Below are 23,903 nucleotides of genomic sequence, written 5' to 3'. Positions count from 1 at the left end.
ACATCAGAGCAATTTATACAGAAACAATGAACAAAAAATATTTACAGTGTAATTCAATATAAATAACAAAATATTAAGTATAATATTGTTGTATGTATAAATTAGTAAGAAGTATGCATAATGATTGTATTTGTATAGTGCAATGACACAAATGGTTTCTCGCCTGTGGCTGAGCAGTAGAGACTACAGAGCACCACCTCTTTGAAGCTCCTATTTTTATTTGTGTTTGTAAATGATGTTTTCTCCACAGCCCGAGGTAAAATTGAATTAATTTGCTCAATTTAATTTCCAAAAAGACATTTTCAAAGGTGAAAACACCCATCTATAACAAATAACCAAGAAAATGAGAGTTTATAAATACCGTATGAAAAAACAAACATTTTCCCCTTAAGACTTCATACCCCAGAATTCCTTGCACCGTTAAGTGATGTCACCTGACAGGAGGCTGAGCTAATGTTTACAACCGCTGGGCTGGTGACTATTTTTATCGGTCAAAGCTGTGATTTTTGTCAGGATTTCCGGAGCATATGGGATGACGCTTAAATAATGGCGCAAACTAAACTCTCACATTCGGGTAAAAAAAAAAATCTTATTTTACTATTGTTTCTTTTTCATTTTTCAATAAAGCCAGTTAGCGCTTAGAATGCTAATAGGTAAACAAGCAGCTAAACGCAGCACACCTGCGACGGCGGTACACTGAATAAGTGGACTTCAGCCTGAGCTGTGGGCAATGAACTGGAGTAGATGTCCAGATAAGTTATAAAGTAAAGCGTCGGGACACCTGTCGACCTCCAGACTGTCAGAATTTAACAGGTAATAAATTAGCTAGCTTAAAAGCCGTGAGTGGCTAGCTTTGAGGAGGTCGTGTTTCCAGCAGCTTACCTGTTCGTACCTTAAAGAGTTACTGCCAACGCTCTCTGGATGTACTACGCGTAGCTAGCTGGCAGATAGTTGGATTTAAAGCTCAGGTAAGTGAAGACTAATGTCTTTCATTAGTAATCGTTTAAAAGTTTTCTGAAGTGTGTTTTTTAAAGTTCGGGGCATGCCCACTGACAGTTGAAAAACAAGCAGAACAAAGTTTATTTACACATAGTCTCCTACTGTCTGAAAATGGAGCCATGAGCACCATTTTACCGAAATCTATCCCTCCGTATGGTGTTTCGATGGTAGTAAAAAGCCCTGTTATAACATATGGTTCGCTTCATTTCAACACAGTGTGGATTTTATTGACCATATATGTGGTGAAATTCACATATGGTACACAACAGGTAGAATATTAAACAAAGTCTGTGTAGGTTCTCAGTCATCTTAAGTCTATCTGTTCAGTGAAGGAGACCATCACAGAGTAGCGTTGGTGGCCTGTCCACCAGCCACCTTTTAAAGCAAGAGATTCTCCATTCACAACTTGTCTAGTGCGACCTTAACGAGTCTCATAAAGTCAGGATGGGTCAACAACGTCCTCCAAGGTAACAGCCCCTCTAGTGGGTAAATGCACAGGCCTTCCTCTCAGCTTTCTGAACTCAAGTTGCCTCTCAGATGAGACTTAGTGTCTTCAGAAACTTAAGTCAAGTTGCCATCAATTTGATCACTTCAAGTTAATCAAAGTAGAGTTTCTCAGTAAAATAAAATATGACATGTGAAAGAAAATAAATTTGTGAGGTCAAAATTAGTAGTTAGATCACAAAAAGTGTTACTGGTAAGGCTTGAGTTAGATATCTGCAGGGAGTGTTTGTAGCACCTATGATGTAACGTGTAATTGGCCAATGTCATTGTTGGCATTTGTGCTTGTATCAGTGGATTACGTGTTAATTACCTTGTGTGTCCTGGTGTTGTACATGTTCTCCGGTCAATAGAAACAAACAAAATGCTTTTGTTTGTTTTTCCAAGTCTTTGAACATTCCCTGATGTCGTCCAGTATATTGAGCAGTCTCCCTCCAGGAATTTGCTGAGATTTGCGAGTCCTTATATTGATGCTATGATTATTAGTCCTTATATTGAGACAATAATTGTTAAGTGGCTGGAAATGCCCAAGAGTAATCAGTGGCACTGAACAGGCCAATAACGGTAGTTGTGTACTGCTTTGACCTGACGTGTAGTTACGTTTCTAAGAAGGTGCACCTCAGGTTACACAGTAGGTTAAAAAGAGAGTTTCAGAGACAACAAATAAGTAAAATTAGATCAACTACATCTCTAACCTCAGACTAAAACACACTCACAACAAAAAAAAAAAGAAGTAATAAAGCTTTCATGTCACATCGAGCTGTAGGTGAACTCTTAGTATTTAAGTTACAGTCTGCTGGACAATGCATCCATGGTTTAACTCCAAAGTTTAAGGGGTACACCGCGACATTTCATATTTTTCAAAAATTTTATTTTCTCTTAATTTGTATTTGTTATCCCTCATTTTAAAAGTGACTGGTATTTGTCTGTCGTATGATTTATTTCCCCACACCACCACTCAGTAACCCACATATGAAACAATAAGTAAATAATATAAACTAAGAATAATGATATTTCACAAAGTCTTTAAATTTGTAAAATATTAGAGAAGAGTTAAGCATTTTAATTTTGACATGATTACTGTAAAGTGCATGATAAGCATGTTAGCACGAAGACAGTAGTGAATTGTTAAAGCTCAGTGTCTGCAGACCCCTCACAAACACCCAAAGCTCATCGTTCAGCAGTTAACAGAGGCAGCGATGAGCATTCAGATATGCAGCCTTTATTTCCATCGCAGCATTTTTCTATGAGGTGTTCTTTGGGCTGGTTAACAGATGCTCACGTCCTCATCAGGAAGAGGATTTGTGTCAGAGTTTGTGGGACTGTAGCCTCAAGTTTATATTTTCCTTTTCTTCATACAGATCCATGGTCTGCTCTCTGTGCAGCGTTTAACTCTTTACCCTTTGAAAGTTGACTAGAAGCAACCCTCGAAGTTCTTTTCTGAACTGATTGGTTTGTGTCATATTTCAGACTTTTTATATAACAAAATAACTGGGTTTGAATCAAAAGTTAGTGAGGCTGGTCTCTGCCTGTGCAGCTACACAAACTATTCTAATGGTCATCAAACCTCATCTTTATTGAAATAAACTGACTTGTCAAACTCATCATTAAGGAAACAGAGGTCACCAAATATAGGGGATAGAGATAAATATGTTATCATGGACATTTGTTTGTTTTTTTGCAGGTGTTTAACTGCGAGTCTCAACTTAAACTGGCTGAAACAAAGAATCTGAGTTGACCTTCAAAGAGACTGGCTAAAATTCACAGTTTACTTATTGGCAGCGACCAGGTGGGTGTTGAAGTGGTAAAAAGATAACCTTACTCCGTTAAACATTTGGCTGCAGGCAAACTTACAGACACTAACACACTTATTGTTTGGGCAAAAGTTTTCTGAAGGTTTGTTTATGTCTTGCATTGTCTGTCTAACTTCCACTTCCAGATTAAAAGACTCCACACTAGATTAGCCACATTCAAAATTGAGGTTTTGGTTGATATGTTAGACTGAAGTCTCTCGTTGTGTGGTTTCATAACTTTTTAGATGTTTTTAGTGATTAAAATGTTGAATGGCAGCTTTTTAAACAGGTTTAGAACAGGTTCATCAGCTTTAAAGTAGAAAAAAAATCTAAGGTAAATAGTTGGGAAGTTTATAGTTGGTCAACCTCGGAGCTCACAGTCTTCTGTCTGTCTTCTGATGTTGTCATCAGCCAGGCAGTTTCTGAATTTCTCCTCTCACCGTCCCGATGGAGTGGGTGTTCATCATGAACCGGATGAGCTCTCAGGGTAGCTCTGCAGCCCAGCGGAGACGGATGGCTCTGGGGGTGGTGATACTCCTGCTGGTGGATGTTATCTGGGTCGCCTCCTCCGAGCTGACCTCGGTAAGTCTGATCTCCATGCCTGTGATGTTGGAGCCAAACACTGAAAAGGCTTAATAAAACGGTGACCATGTTTAATGTGACCCAGAAAGCAGAAAAAAGCAGAATAGGCCCGCTTTAAAACGAGGCGCAGATACACCAGATGGTGCTGGAGTAACTTTACCTGACTGTGATGCTCTTCCTTCACATCTCATGAGGAAAAACTGCAGTTAAATATTTTTAAATTGTGAGTTTCAACCTTTGAAATTAAGTTTATGAAACAACTCCTTCTGCAGTACATTTTCAAGCGACAGGACTATAACAAGCCCTTCTTCAGCACCTTCGCCAAGACGTCCATGTTCGTGCTGTACCTGCTGGGCTTCCTGCTGTGGCGGCCGTGGAGGCAGCAGTGCACGGGCACCCTGAAACGCCGCCGGTCCGCCTTCGTAAGTGGACACTTTCAGCGCACATTTAAGGGCTGTTTTTCATGCTTTTACTTTTCTAATGGTGACAGGTGTCTGTTGAGCTCTTTTCTTGTTAAAACTCTCATCAGTGTAAATGTTGCTGTGCTCGCTGCTCTTCATCGTAACACGAGTCAGTGAGGCAAACATTCTGCTCAGGGGGAACTGACCCTTTGAACATGTTTATTCAGGGGGTGAGTTCCGCCTGTATGTTTGTAGAGTAGGGGTTTATAAAAAACAGAATTGTACTTATTTTTAACTTTATTTGACCAGGACGCCCTTTTAGATTTAAATCTCTCTGTAAACTGAGACCTGCTTGGCAAGCTCATATGACTGTGTCAGACAACGCAAACAGACAGGAGGCAAAATAAAGGCTTAGGAACATCAACATAAGTCTTTATAAGAGCTTTAAACTCTTCCAGGGAGACACCCAACTTTGTTGATGCAATAACTCGAGAAGGAGGTTACGTAGGGGTTTCAAATTGATACCACAGGTGCTTCTACTACAAATCTCAGACAATTCTCAGTGACTTCAACCTCGAGGTCAGGGTCAGAGGTCAGTTTTTCTGAAAATCTTGTGAGGTGAGCTGAGGCGTAGCATTGGATTTCGCCAGTATTTTTCTTTCATGTTTACCTCAATTTCAATTCAATTCAATTCTTTATTTATTTGTCACATGTAGTTATAGCTGGTACAACATACAGTGAAATGTTTTTTCTGGCTAAAAAAGTACTCCCCCCGACTGTGCAAACATGCTAAAAAGGATTTTACATAAGCTAAGAAAAAAAAGGAAAAGAAACAAAAGTTAAAAGTAAAAAAAAATATATAAAAAAACAATGTAAAAAACAATGTAAACAATGTAAACAATGCTCAGAAAGCAGCACAAAAAGTTTAGCATTTCACAAAGGAAAAGATCAGAAAATACAGGCAAGACCCCCTGCGTCTGCTCCCTTGTGGGCTCATCACAGTAAACCTTCAGCCTCCATTTCACTCTATCCCTCGGATTCTCCTCTGACATGCCAACCCTCTGCATGTCCTCCTCCATCACATCCATGAATCTTCTCTGTGGTTGTCCTTGTTTCAACTCTTTTGTCCATTATATCCACTGTCTGCTGCAAACCTGCCAAATGCTCTATGCTCTAACTTTATCTCCATTTATGTTTGTCATTCTTTGTGTTCATGAACAAAAATGACGATAATTAACTAAAAGTTATAGAATGATATAATTTTCCTGTTACGAAGCTGAAGATCAGTCTGACATCTTCTGCTTTTGACTTCTTTGATGTTTGATTTGCACCTTTCTGCAGTTTGCTGATGCTGAAGCCTACTTCACACCCTGCACCACTGACTCCACTGTGAACAACTGTCTGGTACGTAGTTTATTACTGCAGGTGTACTGCACACGAGTAAATCTTCCTGCACCTGTACCTAAGCTGGCTTTCTGTCACACCTTTGCAGAGTGAGCCTCTGTACGTCCCTGTGAAGTTCCAGGACATCCCCACCGAGCACTCGAGCTGTTTAATGGGAGACTGTGAATCCTGTGAGTACTGATGTTTGTGTCATTCATTAAAAATGCATCCCTGCTTCTGAAGCTTTCACCCAGACGTGACTGATTAGGAGTTAAAACTTCTGACCAACAGAGGGCAGTGCTGAGCTGTGCAAATATAAGAAAACGTTGTGTCCCTCAGACCTTTGCTTTCAGTGACTAACAAAACTAAATTATGCTCAAATTGTCTGTTTGATAGAGCAGTTAAGAAACAATGATTTTTTTTTTATTTTTTATGCTCGCCTTCACAAACGAATGAAGATGAGCATAAAAAGCAATCATGTGTCTTAACTGCTGTGATGGGAAGCTGTGACAAGGTAAACGGTGATGGTTTTTTTGGTGTTTCTACTGAGATTTCGTTTCCTGTGTTTATGTTTGTGGCACCTGAAGCTGGAAGTGATATTTTTTATGAAATTAAAACATTCTGGGAAGCGCTCAGAGCGACGTGTGAGGAGATAATTTTGAAGAATCCAGAGGGAATCCAGGGTGATTAAAAATAAATATTAATGAACCTTGAATGATTAAATGCCAAAAAGATGACAGGATTGTTTTGGAAATAAACTCAAACACCATGTTACACATTGAATGAGACAAATTTTTGTCAAACTTTGAAAAGAAAAAAACCTCACACATAAAATTAGCATAAAAAGCAAGGCGGTTTGTTTCTTTCTTTCTTGTAACAATGTTTCTTGGTAATGAATCTCATACTGTTGGAAAGCCTGTTTATTTCTCTGCCACATTGTGGATTGAGCAGCAGAGTTAAGTATGTGGGTTGTGCTCGTGGAAAAAAAACCAAGTTCTCTGCCAATAACAAATGGCTTATTCTGCCAGTCACTTTTTTTAAAGCTACTGGTACTCCACAGCTGCCTGATTGGCTCCTGATTAGCAGAACCTTTTACTGATCTGGACATGGCCAATGCTATAGGACAACTTCATGCTGGTTTTCCACAAAACCAAGTTACAGCATTATTTGGAGTGAGCACCAGTATCTTCTCCAAATTGAGAGAGATGGGTTGCAAAGTTGGCGTTCCAGTCAGACAACACAAGAAGACCGTTTCCTCATTCTGTCAGCACGTAGGAACCAAGGGCAGTCTTTTACATGTTTGCAGTCAAGGTCTGCAGGACGATATGGCCGATGACTCTCTACCCAGACAAGCCAGGTCAGACTGCACACAGCCAGGCTCTGGTCTCATAAGGCAGCCAGGATTGCCCTTCACCATTAAGCCCATTTGCGGTGATGTCTGTAACATGTGCATTAGAACCTGAACATGTTCAGTGATGAGTCCAGATTCTGCCTACAGCAGATAGATCGTAGGGTCAAAGTGTGGAGAAGACACAGTATTATACGTATTGCTGCACCAAGAGGGTAACTGCTTTTGATGGAGGCAGCTTTAGAGCCTAACTAGGTGTGTCCAGCAGTAAACATTAAAGCCTTTAAAGATACGTCTTGTCTCTTTATTCCCAGCATCCAAAAAGCAGCGGGTGCGTTTCAGTAACATCATGGAGGTGCGCCAGCTGCCCTCCACTCAGGCCCTGGAGGCCAAGCTGTCGCGCATGTCCTACCCCGCTGCCAAGGACCACGAGGCCATGCTGCGCACCGTGGGCAAGCTGACCATCACTGACGTGGCCAAAATCAGCTTCTTCTTCTGCTTTGTGGTGAGCAGCAGTGAGAGGAGTTGGAGTTCCCGACTTTCTATCAGAGCTGGATTTATGAGGCAAATTAAACTGTGTTTTATCACAGGCCTCATCGTTGTTTTTGTTTGTCTCACAGTGGTTCCTGGCTAACCTGTCCTACCAGGAAGCTCTGTCCGACACGCAGGTTGCAATCGTCAACATTTTATCTTCCACCTCAGGTAACTCCATCACTCTCTCTCTCCGTGTACATTACAGCACTAACATCTCAAAGATGATGGATCATTGCATTAAATCGTTTCTGAATGTCTCCTTTTCCTCTTCAGGTCTGTTTACACTCATCTTGGCAGCCATATTTCCCAGCAACAGCAGCGACCGCTTCACCCTTTCCAAGCTCTTAGCCGTGGCTCTGAGGTAAGGCCGGATCACGCGGAGGGTGAGAAAAAGCATTGTGGGAGACCTCTTATTTAATTAAAAAAACACCTCAGTTTCTGTCCTCTATCTATTACAAACTTACTTTGTCAATAAGAAGGCTGTAAAACTGATAAAAATACAGTTAAAAACCACCTTCCTTTTACATTTGGCCGAATGGCCCATTTGGTGGGCTGTTTGTGGCTCTCGGACCATATGTTTGAAACCACCGGGTCTAGTTCATTCAGGAGTATTTCAGATCATAAATTCAGCTCCTTTCTTATTGGGTATTGTTAACTTCATATTCCTAAGCAGCTGATTCAAAACAAATAAAAGTCATAAGCTGTCATCTCTGCTGGAGGAGATGTAGCTCTTCTTTTCTTAGCTTGTTTGTGTTTTGCACAAACCAAAACACATAGATTTCATAATCTGGTCTTCCGGCTGCACCTTTTCCATCCAGCTCTACTGGATTCATGGAAATCTTCAAGCTCTGCTTCAAATTATTTTTTCATTTTATTTTTTAAAGTTTGGCCTCTGAAGTAAAATGAATAAAATTTACTCGTTTTCACTTTCCAAAAAAAAAAAAAATGCAGTCAGAGCTGATTTATTTATTTATTTTAAACATTCAGACTGCATTTATTTATCCAAAAAGTTCTGTTTTTTCATTTCTAGCATCGAACAACCTGCTTTACACACTTCATTCAGAGGATGCTAGTTTAGCATCACAGACACATAAACTGGCAGATTGAACAAGAACTTGGTATTTAGTATTCTTTTGTGGAACTTTTTAACCCTCTGAAGCCTAACCTGTCTCTGACATCAGACAGGCGTTTTGCCATGTTTTTCTTCCAAGTTCTGTAACTACCGTAAAATCGGAACCTTCAAAGACGAAGACTGACTGAGCTCTACAGAAAACAGATATTTTTACAGTAGTTTTAAAAAAGAAAAAAAAAAGTTTTTGCTTTTTACTGTTATTTGCCGTGATTTGGATGTGCTGCCCTGCCTGGGATTACCGTATATATCGCTGAAAAAGCACAGAGTTGACACTTTCAGAAACTGTTGGAATTTTTGAGTGTGCAACTGGTTCAAGAGTTGCATTAATTAGACCTAAAGGTTTGACCTAAAACAGGTTAATAGACATTGATTAGACATAGAATGGTCAGGTATAAGAACTGGAGTGAATGTGAGCGAAAAGGAAGTCAATGTCGAAGGAAATGCTTTGAAAGACCTTCAGACAGCTGGAGAACTGATGCTGAAAACCATCTGGCTTCTTGGAAGTAAAATAAAAAATGAAGGGTGGTTCAAGACTTTTGCATGATACTCGATAATAATGGGTTGTTGTTGAAAATAGCAGATTTTTCACGCTCTTCACTGGCTGTGCTCTCAGATTCACTGGTTTTATTTCATAGTGTGATTTTTCCCCCCCCCCCCCCCTCTTTCTCAACCATCTTTGTTTCCGCTCGGTTAGAGGCAGATTGTTTTCCTTCAGAGAGACTGACTGTTTGATCCTACTGCTGATTAAACCCTGTGCTGCACCTGATTAAGAAAATCATCACATTATTCATTTCTTTCTACAGTTTTGTGTTTTTCAGAAAATCTGAGCATTGTAGCTGTGTTATATTTTCTCTCTCTGCGTTTTCTATTTTTAACATGTTCGTTTTTAATTGTGAGATTAATTCAGTGCCTCTCTTGTTTAGCATGGGAGGCGTTGCCCTCGTGAGTCTCTCCAGCATGGACATCTCGGATGGGAAAGGAGTCATCGGTCAGTGATTTCCAACTTTTTCTTTATCACAGAGGCCTCGTACAGGCATCACCTTGTTCCTAGTCTGTTGGTGTAATACAAAAAAAACACATCTAATGTAATGATTTGTATTTCTATGAAGGTTCCCTGTGGTCGCTGGCTGGGGCGATGCTCTATGCCGTCTATATCGTAATGATCAAGCGGCGAGTGGATCGGGAGGATAAGCTCGACATCCCAATGTTCTTTGGTAGGAGAAGTGTTTGTTTTAAAGGCTCAGCGGTCACCTCTGTAGTCTCACTCCATGAAGTTGTCTAAATTGGGGTGTGCTGTGCGTCTCTCAGGGTTTGTGGGTCTGTTCAACCTGCTGCTGCTGTGGCCTGGCTTCCTCCTGCTCCACTACACCGGCTTCGAGGCCTTTGAGCTCCCCAGCCAACTCGTGTGGACGTACATCCTCATAAACGGCCTCATCGGCACCGTTCTGTCCGAGTTCCTCTGGCTCTGGTGAGCTGGGTTACATTTTGTATCAGGTCACGATAGTGACACCAAATCATCAACGTTCACACTACCATGAAGGCCACGAGGAGTTGTGTTTGAATAATGTATAGCTTTCAGAGAAGTGGTGATTTTTAGTGACGAGTCTTTGTGTCCTCAGGGGCTGTTTCCTCACATCTTCTCTAATTGGGACTCTGGCATTGAGCCTCACCATCCCACTTTCCATTATGGCTGACATTTGCATGCAGAAGGTGAGAGTTTGAGATAAAATTGTACGTAATTTTGTTGGTTTTGTGTGAAATCAGCAAGAAAACTGTCAAAATTGTATCTAAATGACTCCGAATGGGTTTACTTAAAGTACTTTTATCTATTTTAACTAACTCTTTGTGATTCATTCTTATAAGGGTCCTTTAATCACAGAATAAAATGTTTAATGCATGGAAAACACTCCACACCACACCTTTAATGGCACGGATTGTGTTAAATTAGTTTCCCCTCATATGTGTGTGTGTCGACAGGTGCGTTTCTCATGGTTGTTTTTTGCCGGAGCGGTCCCTGTCTTCCTCTCCTTCTTCATCGCCACACTTTTATGTCACTACAACAACTGGGACCCAGTGCTGGTGGGGCTGAGGAGGGTTTACGCCTTCATCTGCAGGAAGCATCGCATTCAGAGGTACGAGACTATAAACATTTATCATCAGAGGGTTTTTCTTCTTTTAAGGCCTCCATTGGTGAGCCACGGTGCATGAAAAGAGGAAATGCTGCTGAAAGCCGTTCCTATCAGCAGCAACTCTGTTCATGGATTGTGACAATAATCTCAGATATGATAACAGCTAAATTAGGATTAGGAGTTATGCTCTGGGGCTGGAAAACCAAGTCAGGAAGTGTAGAAAACTGAAACTCCTCTTATAAGGTTGGCTCCGGAACACAGACTGTACGTAAAAGATGGACGTGCCCACCCAGCTTGACAGGAGCCTTTTCTCCGTCGTCATCTTAGTGCTTTGAGATGTGCCAAGTTAGTGCAACCACATGCTTGATAATTTGATAGGTAGTGAGTGTAATTGTTTGGTGATTGTAAGAATGACCAAAATATATAAAACAAAAAACTTACAGGCTGGTGGAATATTGGGAAAATAAGTAAATTTGAGCAGAATTTTGCTTTTATTTGTATTTTTTTTTTTTTTTTTTTTTTTTTTTGGGATGAATAACCATAAATGTAATTACACTTTGACTAGAGCCAAATGCATTTTAATTTCTCAATACCGCGTTTGTTCAAACTCTTATTTAAGCAAATGAACATCAGTGAAATGAAAAAACAAAGCAAAAATAGAGCACATCATTTGAAACAAATGAGTCTTTTTGGACTTTATGGGCACAAATTGTCTGTATTATCCACTTTTATTTGTGTACAGTGAGGCTCCAAATGTAGCGGCTGTGTCATTTGTGATGCAGCTGCAAAAAGCTGCTTAATGGCTTGTGTGTTTGTAAAAGGCAGATGGAAGTTGTAGCTGTGCACACACCTGAGAGCAGGCAAAGCTAATGTACTCTGAAGCCTGTGCAGGAAGTGAGTCATCACACGCCTGGTGTTTTTAAGAAGTCAAAGCTTTTAAGTTTGTAAAAAGAAAGTGAGTTGTTGTTGTGCGTCTGTGGTGTGTGACCTATTAAAAATGGATTGACCTTCACTCTGACACACACTTTGGATAATGCAGTCCATTTGTGGCTTGCAGTCTTGCTAAGTTAAGTCTGTAATCGGCTGTACATGCTTCACTGACTAACCTCTCTGCACAGCGCTCTTCTGCTTTTTGGTTAGCGGTGATTATAATAATAATGATGGTTGTCAGGATGACGACTGTGATGATGATTGACATCCTGTTTTCTCCATCCGCAGGCTGCCAGATGACAGCGAGCAGTGTGAAAGCCTTATTCCCCTCCACACCGTCTCCCCCGGCGAAGGAAGCTTCTGCTCGTGATCCGGCAGTCAAACAAAATGTAAATCCCACTCGACCTTTTCTGGTCTTGGTTTGTGCGCTGTTTACGTCTGTATTTGTGTTTGTGAAAGGCTGCTAGAGTCAATCTTAGACTGAAAGAATAACAAATCAAAAGTAGTCATTTGTGTACTCTGACTGACTGATGGTGCTGCAGGATACGGAGGACCGAAACTGTCCAAGTTAAAATGTGAATAAACAAAAACAAATAAGAGACTCGCTCATTCAGCAATAGCAAAATAAATATTCCATTAAATCAGCGCAAATGTTACAAATAAATACTCTTAATATACAATTACCTATTTAATTTTCTATTTTGTACATGTAGTATATATTTTTGTATTATTTTTTTCCCTTGATCCTTATTTGCTTTTTAATTAAAGCAAGTAAACTAATTTTATTTTGTCTTGCCCCTAAAGTGTTCAAAAAAATAAAAAAAACTTAAAGTAATTTGATTAAAAACACAATTGCTTTTGAAAATTATGTTTGTCTTCTATATTTATTTAATGTTCTTTAATTTAATTTCGTATTTTCTTTGGATATTTAATTAAAATATGAATTTAATTTTCTTCTTTTAACATTTAGAATTCTTAATATAACTTATGGCCACAATTATTATTAATTAATTATGTATTGCCACAAAATGCACTAGCATAAAATATAATTCACCAGCAGTATTAATATTGTATTAAAGAGACCAAATTCAATTAAATTTAAAATTCAATTCAGTTGTGACAGATTAATAAACATATTTTGCATGTTTTGTCCTAAACTTCACTATTTTCCCCATTTAATAGAACAATTTATTCCTGGCATTTCTCTTAGATTTAAGTGTTTAAGTTAATTTTGTATTTTATTTTATTTATCGCCAATAAAAGTAAGGAACAAACTAAGGCAAAAATGTATAACAATAATCTGAAAATGGTACTGGAAGGTAGGATTTCTTTTTAGAAGAAGAAACCCTAGTATTAATTAATGTGTTGGAAATTACATAAATAGGGGAATTAAAATAAAGTTAATGAAATACAGAGGGAAATTAAAATAGTAGTAATCTGTGTCATAAATGATTTTGATAAAGATATTTTTGGAGGATTTACTGGTGTATTATTGTTCTTTTCAGACATTTATTTAGTTTGGATTTTGGCAGTTTTGGTCCTTCATAGTTACTTCTAACCTAAATTTCCTCTGCAGTGTGAAAACCGACAATGAGAAATCCAAATAGAAACGTATTGGATTTTTAGTCTCTTTTTAGCTCATTGTTTCGGTTTTCCACATTTTTTTTTTTCTGTCCTCAGTGTAGTTTGAAGGCAAAGGGAATAAAAGAAAAGGAAACCATAAGGAATAGATGTTATTTCATTTCACGTCTCATCCTCAAAAACACATTATAATATGTCCACACTTTGCTTTGAGCTTGGCAGCCTAAAAAAAACTTCCACTTTAATGCAAAATCCTGTGACAGGTTTGTTCCCTAAACAAGCCGATAATATTTACCAGAGTTAGCCATTTGCCTTGAACATCTGTCCGACGTCCAGCCTAAATATTTTAGATAGAAGTCACTTGTCTCTGGTCATTGCTTTAGTGGAGCTATGATTCGATTTCGCAGCAGAGCTGAGGGGATCTGACCTCAGCGTGCAGTTTCTAACAGGACTGTCACCCAATAATAAATGCTGATCTTACTATTTCATTACAGATCAAGTATCAGCTCATCATGTAACAGTGCCACAAACTCTTGTATTCTCAGACAACGCCACCTTCCAACAACACGGGCAAAGTGTTTTATATTTTACTTACTTGGATAATTTATTCAATGCAAGTATGATAATAAGGAAAAATATTCAAATAATATAAGAGGACACACAGTGTTGATCCACAAATGTAAAGGGGTCTTACAACCTGTGCAGGTGGGATATTTCAGGTAAACTACTGTAACTGATGACCTTCAAGGCGTGTTTAATCAGTGTTGCTTCAGCAGGCTGAGGTGTGATCACTGCTGGTATAAAACGTCTTCTTTTTGTCTTGTGTTTTGTTTTCTTGAAGCCTGGCAGTGAAAGCGTTTCCTATTAAAATAGGAGGTTTTTGTTATGTTGAGTTTCTGTAAGCGCACAGTTTTTGTCTCTGACAACATTTTTTTCTTCTCTCTTGCAGGGCGGCCATCGTGGATCTGGCTGAACTGACAATCGGGAAGCTTTCAGAGACATTGAACGTACCCCCAGTGCCTCCCATTACATCTTATTTATTTTCTACAGTGTTCAGATTTAGTTCTGGAAGCTCGGTTTTATCATCACGCTTCCATCCAACACTACAGACTAAAGATTTCCTCATTTTTGCTTATTTTCTGTCTAAAAGAAAGAAACGGTACGTCACTCAAGATGCAGGGCTTCATTATCAGTGATATTGCCAAATTAAACCGTTAATATGGGAGAAGACTTCCTTTTGGTCTACTGAAGGATCCTAAGAAATGACAATCTATTGGACACAAAGTGTTGTTTATTATTTCCAAATGGTTCCTGTGACGCATAACTGTTGTTGAGTTGTTTTCACGACCAGAGATCTGGCAGAACTGGAAACGCTGGACACGGACGAGCTCCTGGTACCCAGCGGGGGCGGCTCGGGTAGTCAGAGCGACCTCTGTGTCTCCACTTTATAAACACTAGACAGACAACACTACAGCCGAACAGGACAGCACCACGTCTTGTTTTCTCAGTGCTGGATTCTAAACACGAGCTCCAAATGGGATAGAAAGCCTTCAAAAAAAGTTCTGCTCCTAAAAATAAAAACCCACGTCAAGTTTGGATTGAGCTCATCTCCCCTTTAAGGTCGTCTCTGAGTGAAACTCTGGACCTCTTCCAGCACCCCGACTCCTTGGACGTTCCTCCTGTTTTGATTGTTTGCATTTGATTTTGGGACAGTTTACACGGTTGTTAGATCACATCGTCCCAGGTAGGGCACAGAGTTGCATCTACAGGGTTACACACAAGGAATTCATCAACGTAGCCACGGTGATGTCACCCATTTTGAAGCCTTACCCGAGGAATCTGTCGGATACGTGTCCATGACACTGTTTTCTTCCGTCCTTTGCACGGCTTCAAGTCACACTGGGAGCGTTTAACGACTCCATAATCTTTTATTTTTAAATTTAAGCTGTTCCTGTGTCTGACTTCCTGCCCTCCTCATCAGCTTGCAGTGACTTTGAGCAGTACGGAACAGGAACTTATCAGTCTTTTGAAACACGCTGCGGGAAAACAGGAGGAATCGAAAGCCAAAGCTTTTTCGGTTATACTAGAACTTCACTCAACTGATGCATTAACTTCTTGGACCGACTGCAACTCTCAGAAAGCCTTATAATTAATGAGGTAACTGCATTAAAATGCTCCAGAAGCCTCAAACAGCACAAGAAAGGTTTGGAGGTTGCGTCCAGGGGCTCCAGTGGACAATGAAAGAACAGCAGCATTTGGCACGTTTGCCTTTACTCTTTCTCTCATCACTTTAAGTTCGTCTGTCAGGTTATTTAGTTTTTTGTTTTTTTTTTTTAAAGTTGGGGTGTTCACAGTGACACTCAGGTCGTTTAAGAGCACATCTTCTCTCGCAGTGCCACCTACTGGCCAGGTTTGGCACCCTGGAACAAACAGGCACACTAATGGATACACAGAAGTGAAAGTACGCAGTCAGAGCTGGATACTAAAGGAGTGTTCTTGGCTTATAGTTGTGTTAGAAGAGGTCCAGTGTTTCCTGAGGAAACTACCTTGAAGGGGAGATCAACCGAAATCAAACCAGACTGGAGTCACCGAACTTTGTGATCGCCTTCGTGCAATAAAAACAGTTGTCTGCAGTTTCCTTTGTTAAAAAGGTTTGTAAATAGTGTACACAGTGAAACATGTACATGGAACTGTTTTATTTTTGACCTACAAATGACCACTAAAGATTCATATTTTATATCCGTGTCTTCTGGAACGACTGCCGCCACAGGAAGCTTTCGCTCTGCAGCCAAAACTCGCTGATATTTCACCACCTGAACTGGACTGTGTGTGATTTTATTTTACATCTTAAGTGAAGAAAAAATATTTACTGTGCTTGTGATTTTATGTGACAAGAAGGAGCCGTGTTGTTCTGTCATCAGCCTCAGTGTTGGTCATGTCAGCACTACCGATGGAATTGAGCTGCTGATGTTGTTCCCCTCATCCTTTTAAATATGTGCATCTTCATGGTGTTTTTTTTTTTTTTTTTTTTTTTTTCCTGCACTCGTCTCTGACTGAGTGTTTCGAGTGGAGGAGGTAATAGCCGTTCTGTGAGGGTGAATTAACGAGTTGAGCACTTTAAGTGACAGAAAAATTATTGCACTTTCTGTGTTTTTTGCCAATCAGTCAGTCCCATCTTTCAGCCACGACTTCAGGTTTGAACACTGAGAGTCTATGGTTCCTGAAAAGCGTTGATTATTTCTGTCTTATCATGGTGCTCGTGGAGTGCTGATTTTCTTTCTCAGGTTCTTTGTTTTGTCTTTACTGTCTGAGCGTTATCTTTGTCTTTAAAGTGTCTTTGATGCTGAGGATGTTATACAACCTAAATGAAGGCTAACCTTATACCAACCTAAGCTCTTGAATAGTCTTATTTTGCAACTCTTGTTTTCATACTTCGGTGCACTATTAAAAAATATCTTTTAAATATCTGCATTTGAGGGTGTATTTATTCAGTTGTGTAAATTTTAACCAGATGTGACATTTTCATTGCTGACATCTTGGGTTTTTTTTGGGGGGGGGGGGGTTGTTTTTGTTTTTTTGTTTTGTTTTTTGACAAGTAAACAACACACTGCACTGGTAAGGTAAAGCAGACCCTGGGTTATCTTTGACTCTTATGTGTCCATGATTTACAAAACAAGAATCATGCTGTACGAAGCATGACAGCTGTAAGTGTGAATATATACTTTTCTGATGAGTTTACTTTCCCATAGACGTCCATACAACCCAACTTCTTTATTTTTGCAGCCAGAGGAGTCGCCCCCTGCTGGACGTTACGAGTGAAAAAAAAGTTTAAAAGTTGTTTTGTTTTGTTTTTTTTATTCAAAATATTTTAATGGAGAATTTGTGGATATAGTTTAGAAAGAAAAAAAAAAGACTGAAAACAAACTGTTTACAATGAATACAAAACAGAACTTTTCATGTTAAACATTGTTTTCCTCTCTTATTATTTACCAAACAAGCAACGAAGAAAAACAAACCCGAAGGGGAGAAAAAAAGTTTTTTTTTTTTTTATTTGACTATTGCCTGCTAAATTAGATTTTTTTTTCCCTTCCTCGTTATTTATGAAACGCTGAAAAAGTTACTTTGTTACAAATGTAAATGTTTTATATTTTGGTGGAGAAAGATGGAAACGGTATACAAGGTAAAAAAAAAAAAAAAGTTTGTAGAGTTCTAACTAGACTAAAAGTCAATATTTGGTATAACCACCTTTTATTCTTCAGCACAGTCTGAACTGTTTAGGAAGCTTTGTTTTAATTCCTTTAACTAGTCTTCTAGTTCTCCGGGTTTCTTCAATAATGTTGAGGTCTGGACTTGGAGCCCAATCCATGACTGATAGTTTTCCACTGTTTTTCTGTCCTGGTATGCTTTTACTGCATTGGCAGAAAATACAATTTTTGTCTTTCAAACTTATCTTTTGGGTTTTTTGTAGATTTGAAAAAAAAAAAGGGGGGGAACAAATGATATGTTTATTTTAAATTGGTTCTTTGCCAGGTTGCCTTTTATTTGTTGACACAACACTGGTTCATCCCCGAGTTAGGAGCTTTTCTTTCCACTTGAATGACTCATAGATTAGTGTTAAGGAACTTATCAAACACACACTTCTCAGAAATGATTAATTCTGGTTCTTTGGAAGCAACTTATAAAAAAATTGGACTTTTGCACAGCACTGTGTAGAAATAAAGAGTGTACACATAGGTCAGAATTATTTTCATATGTGAAGATGTGAAGGGAGAAGCCATCCATAGCTATAATAACATGTTTGCTTCTCTATTTTAAAATAAGAGTCTATGGGAGCCAGCCTGTATCTGACAATACTCAATCACAGCGAGAAGGTCCTCAAAGCTTTTATCTAATCCTCTTCAACCTGCCTTCATCACTTCAAGGAGTCATCCTTTTAGGGTTTCTGTTTCACTCCTATGTTTGATTGACGTTTTAAAATAAGAGTCTATGGGAGCCAGCCTCTAGTGGCCATTAGATTGACTGCAGTTCTCACCATCTGTGTTTCACTGCTAACAAAAATAAAAAGACTGTGTGTGTGTGTGTGTGTGTGTGTGTGTGTGTGAGAGAGAGAGAGAGAGAGAGAGAGAGAAGATAATGGCCGGAATGAATTGGCAAACTAAATATTTTTTCCTGAAGTTTTGTGCACATCCTGTTTGGAGTTTGCAGAGGTGATTGGGAGGAGGAAGTTCCTTTCACTCATTAGCCAGATTGGATGTAAAGGGAAATCTTCCTCATTTCTGCAGCCTGAAAAAAAACTTTGTTTCCTGTGGGTTTTTAACCCAGTCTTGGTGTTATTTAGATATTTGACCTGCTTATTTTGCACAGTGGGTTGTGAAAAACTGCTAAAAAATTATGTTCTGCACATTATCTGTAGTTTCACTCATGATTCACTTTATCCACTTTAGGAATATGAACTGTGCGTAGGCTGAAAGTCGGCCTTGTGTCTGACGTTTGGCTGCTTTTTTTTCCCTTTAAAATAATCAGCTGTTAGTTGAGTCCTTATCACGTCATGTCTGCTCTTTTTTTCCTTTAACCTCAAACAGCTGTGATGATTCCTCGCCTCATGATGCTGCTCATGATCTCAAAGTCAAACGGACAGTTTGTCGTTACTGAGATCTACAAACTGGAGCCTGAACACAATGTCACATAATTAAGAGGCATCAGTACCATAATGAACAATCAACCTCAATTTTAGTTTTGACAGTTAACATCTGGCTGCCAGTGACGCTCGATGGAGCTCGGCAGTTTAATTGACGGTATCTGACAATACTCAATCACAGCGAGAAGGTCCTCAAAGCTTTTATCTAATCTGCTTCAGCCTGCCTTCATCACTTCAAGGAGTCAGCCTTTTAGGGTTTATGCACTCGAGTGTACTTCATGTTTATAGAGAAAGAATGGCCCCGCATTCATCACTGATTACCTTTAAAAAGGAGGAAAAGCAGTCAGATTTTCTTCCCCGGGCCTGGTGATGAACTCACCTCCTTCATATTTAGTTTATTCCACCTTTGACTTCTCCGTCATCCAAATGAACAACTGTGGCTAAAAGTGCACATTTCTGTCCTGTTTGAAGTCGTTTTCAGGATTTCTGATTGTGCAGGAACTTCATTTTTATCTTCAGCACAAGCTCGATATAAATCTTAAATGTTTATTTGTACTGAACTGAACAGCGTTTCAATTGCTGCTTCTATTCTCGCTAAAAACTCGAGGCAGAGGATGTGTAAAGGAGGCACATTAGGACCGATGATGCACTGTAACATTGTCAATGTTAATGTTTAACTGAACAAGATGAGATGGCAAATAATGCCATGAATTTAAAATCTGTGAATGAATGAACACACAAATTCAACAGTCCAGCTGTTCAGCTCAAAGCAGACGCCTAATTCATTACAGAGAACATACAGAGCTTTTAACAAAAGGGAAAGAGGAACAAACAAGTACGCTGACGTTGGAAAGTAAATACTACAACCTGTTTCACTCCTATAGCTATATACACATAATCAGATTACCGGGCTATAAAAAGAGTATTAGAGCTACATTACGAACAACATATTCTTGTTCTTTTTGATAAAGAAAAGTGAAAATGTGGAGATTAAAGTTCAACACAAGACATTTTGTAGATGGTGTAGCAGCTGTGGCAGCTGTTTGACTTAAAAAACAACAACTTTAATCATGAAATTGCAACTTCAACACAGAACCACTTGGGACTGAAAATATTTATATTTCTTTCTCAATACTGTCAGTGTTATCAGACATGTTTCCAGCTGCCTTTGACCCGTGATTGGACAGTTTCAGCAGTGCTCCATTAATCAGTAATCAGTTTAAGATATGGACTATACAAAGAAATCAGAGAGACACTTCAGTCTTTGTGGAAAATTTCCTGCACCTGCCTCCATCATTCCAAATATCTGCATATTTGTTTAAAATAAAATAAATGTTTGTGCATAAAATGTTTGGGTTGTGATGTTAGGCTGACTTGGCCCAACAGAAGTAAATAAGTGTGAATTATAAAGTTCAGGCAGCTTAATATTTTGAACTGCGTGTATGTTTTGTCAACTAAATGGCAAAGTAAACTTCTGCTTGCCCAGCATTTTTAGGAAGTTGAGAAACCCCCCCCCCCCCCCCCCCCCCCCAAAAAAAGTTCAACTTGTTGTTCTTTTTACAGTGTTGTAATGTTATGTTAGAGTTGCTCCACCAAGTAGTAATGATGTGAAAATAAATCTACATCTTTTATTTATATAAAGAGTGTGTTTTCTGGATCGTTGGTTGATATTCTGTCATTATCTCCATAAAAAGAATACTACCATAAAATTTAGAGATTATTCATTTCTTTAACTGAGAAATCAAATAATGACTTACTCCACTGCAACAGCCTGGCTAACTAACCTATTATAGTTGACCCAACAACTATAATAAAGTTGTGAAAACTTGGGACATGACCCAAACAGAACTAAATAAAAGTCTGAATTATGAAGTTTGTGAACTTAATATTGAAACTAAACAACCACGTAAACTTCTGTTTGTCCACCTTTTTAATTTACTGTTTAAACAAGCCTTCGGTTACCAACGCTTTTTACATTTTTAATTTACATTTAACCTCTTATATTGTGTATATTGTACATTTATATCGTACTCTTTATTTTAATCTTTGTGTACAGTGCTTTGTGACTACCTGTCTATGAAAAGCGCTTAATAAATAAACTTTACTTACTTACTTTACAAAGTGTTTACAGTGTTGTAATATTAAATCAGCTCAACTTGACCCAAACAGAAATAAAGTTCTGTGGGCTTCATATGTTGAACTGTATGTCATGTCAACATTACCTTCCGTGTTTCTTTCCTTTACAAAGCCGAGTAAAGTCAGCAGAGTCGTGCAGTCTGTTGCTGATCTGCTTCGTTTTTTGTTTTTATTCGTTGGCCCACCTGCTTTTTGTTTCTTACAGTGTGTGGGGTGAAACCAGACCCGCGCTCGTGTTTGATGTTTAACTGGGCTGTTCTCATCGGAGGGAGGAGGAAATCAGCGCAATTTAAATGTTGCCCAACACTTTACTTACTCACAGGTGAAACCACAGGAGGACACGCACGGGCGGAAACTCTCTGTATACTTCTACCTGATCATGAAGGCAGAAAGGAGGTGGCCGGGGCTGGGGAAGCACGCCGGGTAAACTGCGGAGTTTTTGTTTAGAAAGTTTTCCGATCCGTGTTTCCCACCTCTGCGATAGTCGGGAATACTTTGAGACAAAGTTAAGCTGTTTCCAGGAAAAACCGGCCCGCAAGGAGAGCGCGCAGCAGGACTGATAAGAAAAGCAATACCTGGAAAATCTGGACGCGCCAGTCTACAGCCATGAATGAGGAAGTGCAGAGAGGAGAGGAGAAGAACTGGCAAGAGCTTGAACCCAAATATGGGATCAAAATCTTCCTCACGGTCCTCTACAGCCTCATCCTGGTGACGGGCATTGTGGGTAATTCAGTCACTATCCGAGTGACCCAGGTGCTAAAGCGTAAGGGCTACCTTCAGAAGAACGTCACTGACCACATGGTGAGTCTGGCTTGCTCTGACATTTTGGTGCTTCTCATTGGCATGCCGGTGGAGCTCTACAGTGCCATCTGGTTCCCCTTCTCGTCAGCGTCGGGCAACGCCTTCTGCAAGATCTACAACTTCCTGTTTGAGGCTTGCAGCTATGCCACCATCCTCAACGTGGCCACGCTCAGCTTTGAGCGCTACATCGCCACCTGTTACCCTTTTCGCTTTAAAACCTTGGGAGGAAAATGGACCACCGGCCTAATCACCTTCGCCTGGGTCGTGGCCCTGCTCGTGGCCCTGCCACTGCTGATCACCATGGGAACGCAGGGGCACATCCCAGTCACGCGCAGCACCCCAGTCCAGAACCTGACCTTCTGCACCAACCTGAGGGAGCACTGGGTGATGTACAGGATCAGCATCTTCTTTGCCTTCATCGTGTACATGATCGTGCTGGTCTGCGTGGCTTTCATGTGCCGAGCTATGATCGTGGTCCTGAAGAAGCCAATGGGATTCATTGAAGGAAGCACCAGTGGAAATCAAAGAGCAATCCACAATGAAAGTTCAAAGGTCAAGTCAGCCAGGAAGCAGACCATAGTTTTTCTTGGTAAGTTGGAATGTATTGTATTGTATTGTATTAATGTCTTAAAACCGATGAAGCTGCAGAAATTTGTAAAATAATTTGAATCTGATGCCACAAACGTGGAAGAAGCGGCGACATCATGACACCAGAATGCGCCAGTCCACTGCCTGGCTGCAGTTCAGTCAGGCATGCAGCAGAGGGCGATCACAAGGTAGTCCGCAACCAATGGCAGTGCCGCAAAATGGTAAAAAACCATCGTGGGCTGGACCAGAAAAAAAAAATCACAACAGCTTAAATTAATTTTTTTAAAAACACTGTCCAAAGTTTTCCCTTCTTTAAGCGTTGAGTTTATTCTAGAACTGTCCTCGCCATCATTTGTAAAGTGGAAATACCACAAAATATCATTTCCTATTAAATTATTTTATTACCAGAACAAACAGCCTTTGAAAATATACCCCCAGGACATGGAAGTGTAAGTACACGTACAAATTGCAGTAAAAAAAAGGAAGAAAAAAAAAATTCACACAGACAGTGTCAGGGCTGGCATTACTGTACTGGGAATATTATCGAAGTCACTTTAGTGGCCCGGTTTGAGCCCTGACCTTTGGAACAAAGTAATTATTAACAACTCAACAAAAATCCAAAATTTTTGAATTTGTTTTTAACAAATAAAATGTCAATAAAGTCTTTTAGTTCAAATAAAACAACACGGCCAAAGAAGACTGGCATTCTGCTGCTACATGCTGATTGGTTAGTTAAAGGACGCACAGTTAAACTGTAAATGTACTTTACTGTATGATGGCATGAAGAGGGGATAGCATATCCCTAATATGATCATCTCAGGTGCGGAAGCCCCACCCATCTGCTTCTCAAACCTTTTGTTTGCAATGACAGCCAATCAGAAGAAATTTGTCTTAAAGGGGGAGGAGCGAAAACAAATCTAAGTTTAAGATCAGCTTAATTTAAAGAGGTGGACTTTTCTTACCAAAGTGCTTGAGTCTACTTGAACTCTCCCGAGTCTAAATTTCTCGATAATGTTAACAGAAACAGTGAAGTAGGGTCTTCTTTGTACACACTGTGCACCGTGCTCTACATGAGTGATGTGCAGTCTCTCCGCTTGTTTACACCAACAGTAAAAACACCACTTTGTCTCTGAGCCAAAAGAGGAAGTAATAAAAATGAGTCTGGGCTGTCTTCTTCCCTTGTTCTGACCATGAAAATGATTGATGTCACACACTGACACGCACAAGCTGCTTTTGTTTAGGGTGTGTCAAACACGCTGCACACAAATTGCCTGTAATAGTAATCATGGCTTGTTTAATGCTGAGCTGTTCTGCTCATGTTCAGCTCTGAATTTTTATCCTTGGACTCCAGGGTAGCTTTGCATGAGTCACTGTTCAAAATAATCATCCTTTGCCTTAAACTAGGAGTCGGAGCAGCCTCACAGCCC

General features: G+C 39.7%; 2 protein-coding genes across 5 annotated transcripts in view; both read left to right on the top strand.

The window, feature by feature from the left end:
• The first annotated feature begins 417 nt into the window (after positions 1 to 417).
• On the top strand, positions 418 to 16,784 carry LOC101478986 (solute carrier family 35 member F5). 4 transcript variants are annotated; one of them, XM_012921304.3, is made up of 16 exons: positions 418 to 574; positions 3,185 to 3,289; positions 3,709 to 3,875; positions 4,148 to 4,297; positions 5,618 to 5,680; positions 5,769 to 5,850; positions 7,322 to 7,512; positions 7,628 to 7,709; positions 7,815 to 7,902; positions 9,597 to 9,661; positions 9,783 to 9,887; positions 9,982 to 10,141; positions 10,293 to 10,383; positions 10,651 to 10,805; positions 12,021 to 12,121; positions 14,263 to 16,784. In XM_012921304.3, exons 3-15 carry the CDS (start codon positions 3,741 to 3,743, stop codon positions 12,100 to 12,102), a joined length of 1,449 nt encoding a protein of 482 aa, XP_012776758.1. In that variant the 5' UTR covers positions 418 to 574; positions 3,185 to 3,289; positions 3,709 to 3,740; the 3' UTR covers positions 12,103 to 12,121; positions 14,263 to 16,784. The 4 variants fall into 4 exon arrangements, with proteins under 4 accessions (XP_012776758.1, XP_004559163.1, XP_076731369.1 ...); XM_004559106.4 differs by having other exon boundaries at positions 3,705 to 3,875; XM_076875254.1 differs by lacking the exon at positions 418 to 574 and adding an exon at positions 583 to 968.
• A 4,601-nt stretch (positions 16,785 to 21,385) lies between these two features.
• gpr39 (G protein-coupled receptor 39) overlaps positions 21,386 to 23,903 on the top strand; it is a 38,540-nt gene continuing 36,022 nt past the window's right edge. Inside the window, exon 1 of the mRNA XM_004559103.4 lies at positions 21,386 to 22,477. Coding sequence (XP_004559160.1) covers positions 21,694 to 22,477 — 784 coding nt within the window. The 5' untranslated portion in view covers positions 21,386 to 21,693. The remainder of the gene's footprint in view (positions 22,478 to 23,903) is intronic.

Source organism: Maylandia zebra, linkage group LG16, assembly GCF_041146795.1.
Source record: "Maylandia zebra isolate NMK-2024a linkage group LG16, Mzebra_GT3a, whole genome shotgun sequence".
Classification (NCBI taxonomy): domain Eukaryota; kingdom Metazoa; phylum Chordata; class Actinopteri; order Cichliformes; family Cichlidae; genus Maylandia; species Maylandia zebra.
The sequence above is the reverse complement of the archived record's forward strand: the minus strand, read 5'-3'. Positions and strand labels throughout refer to the sequence as shown.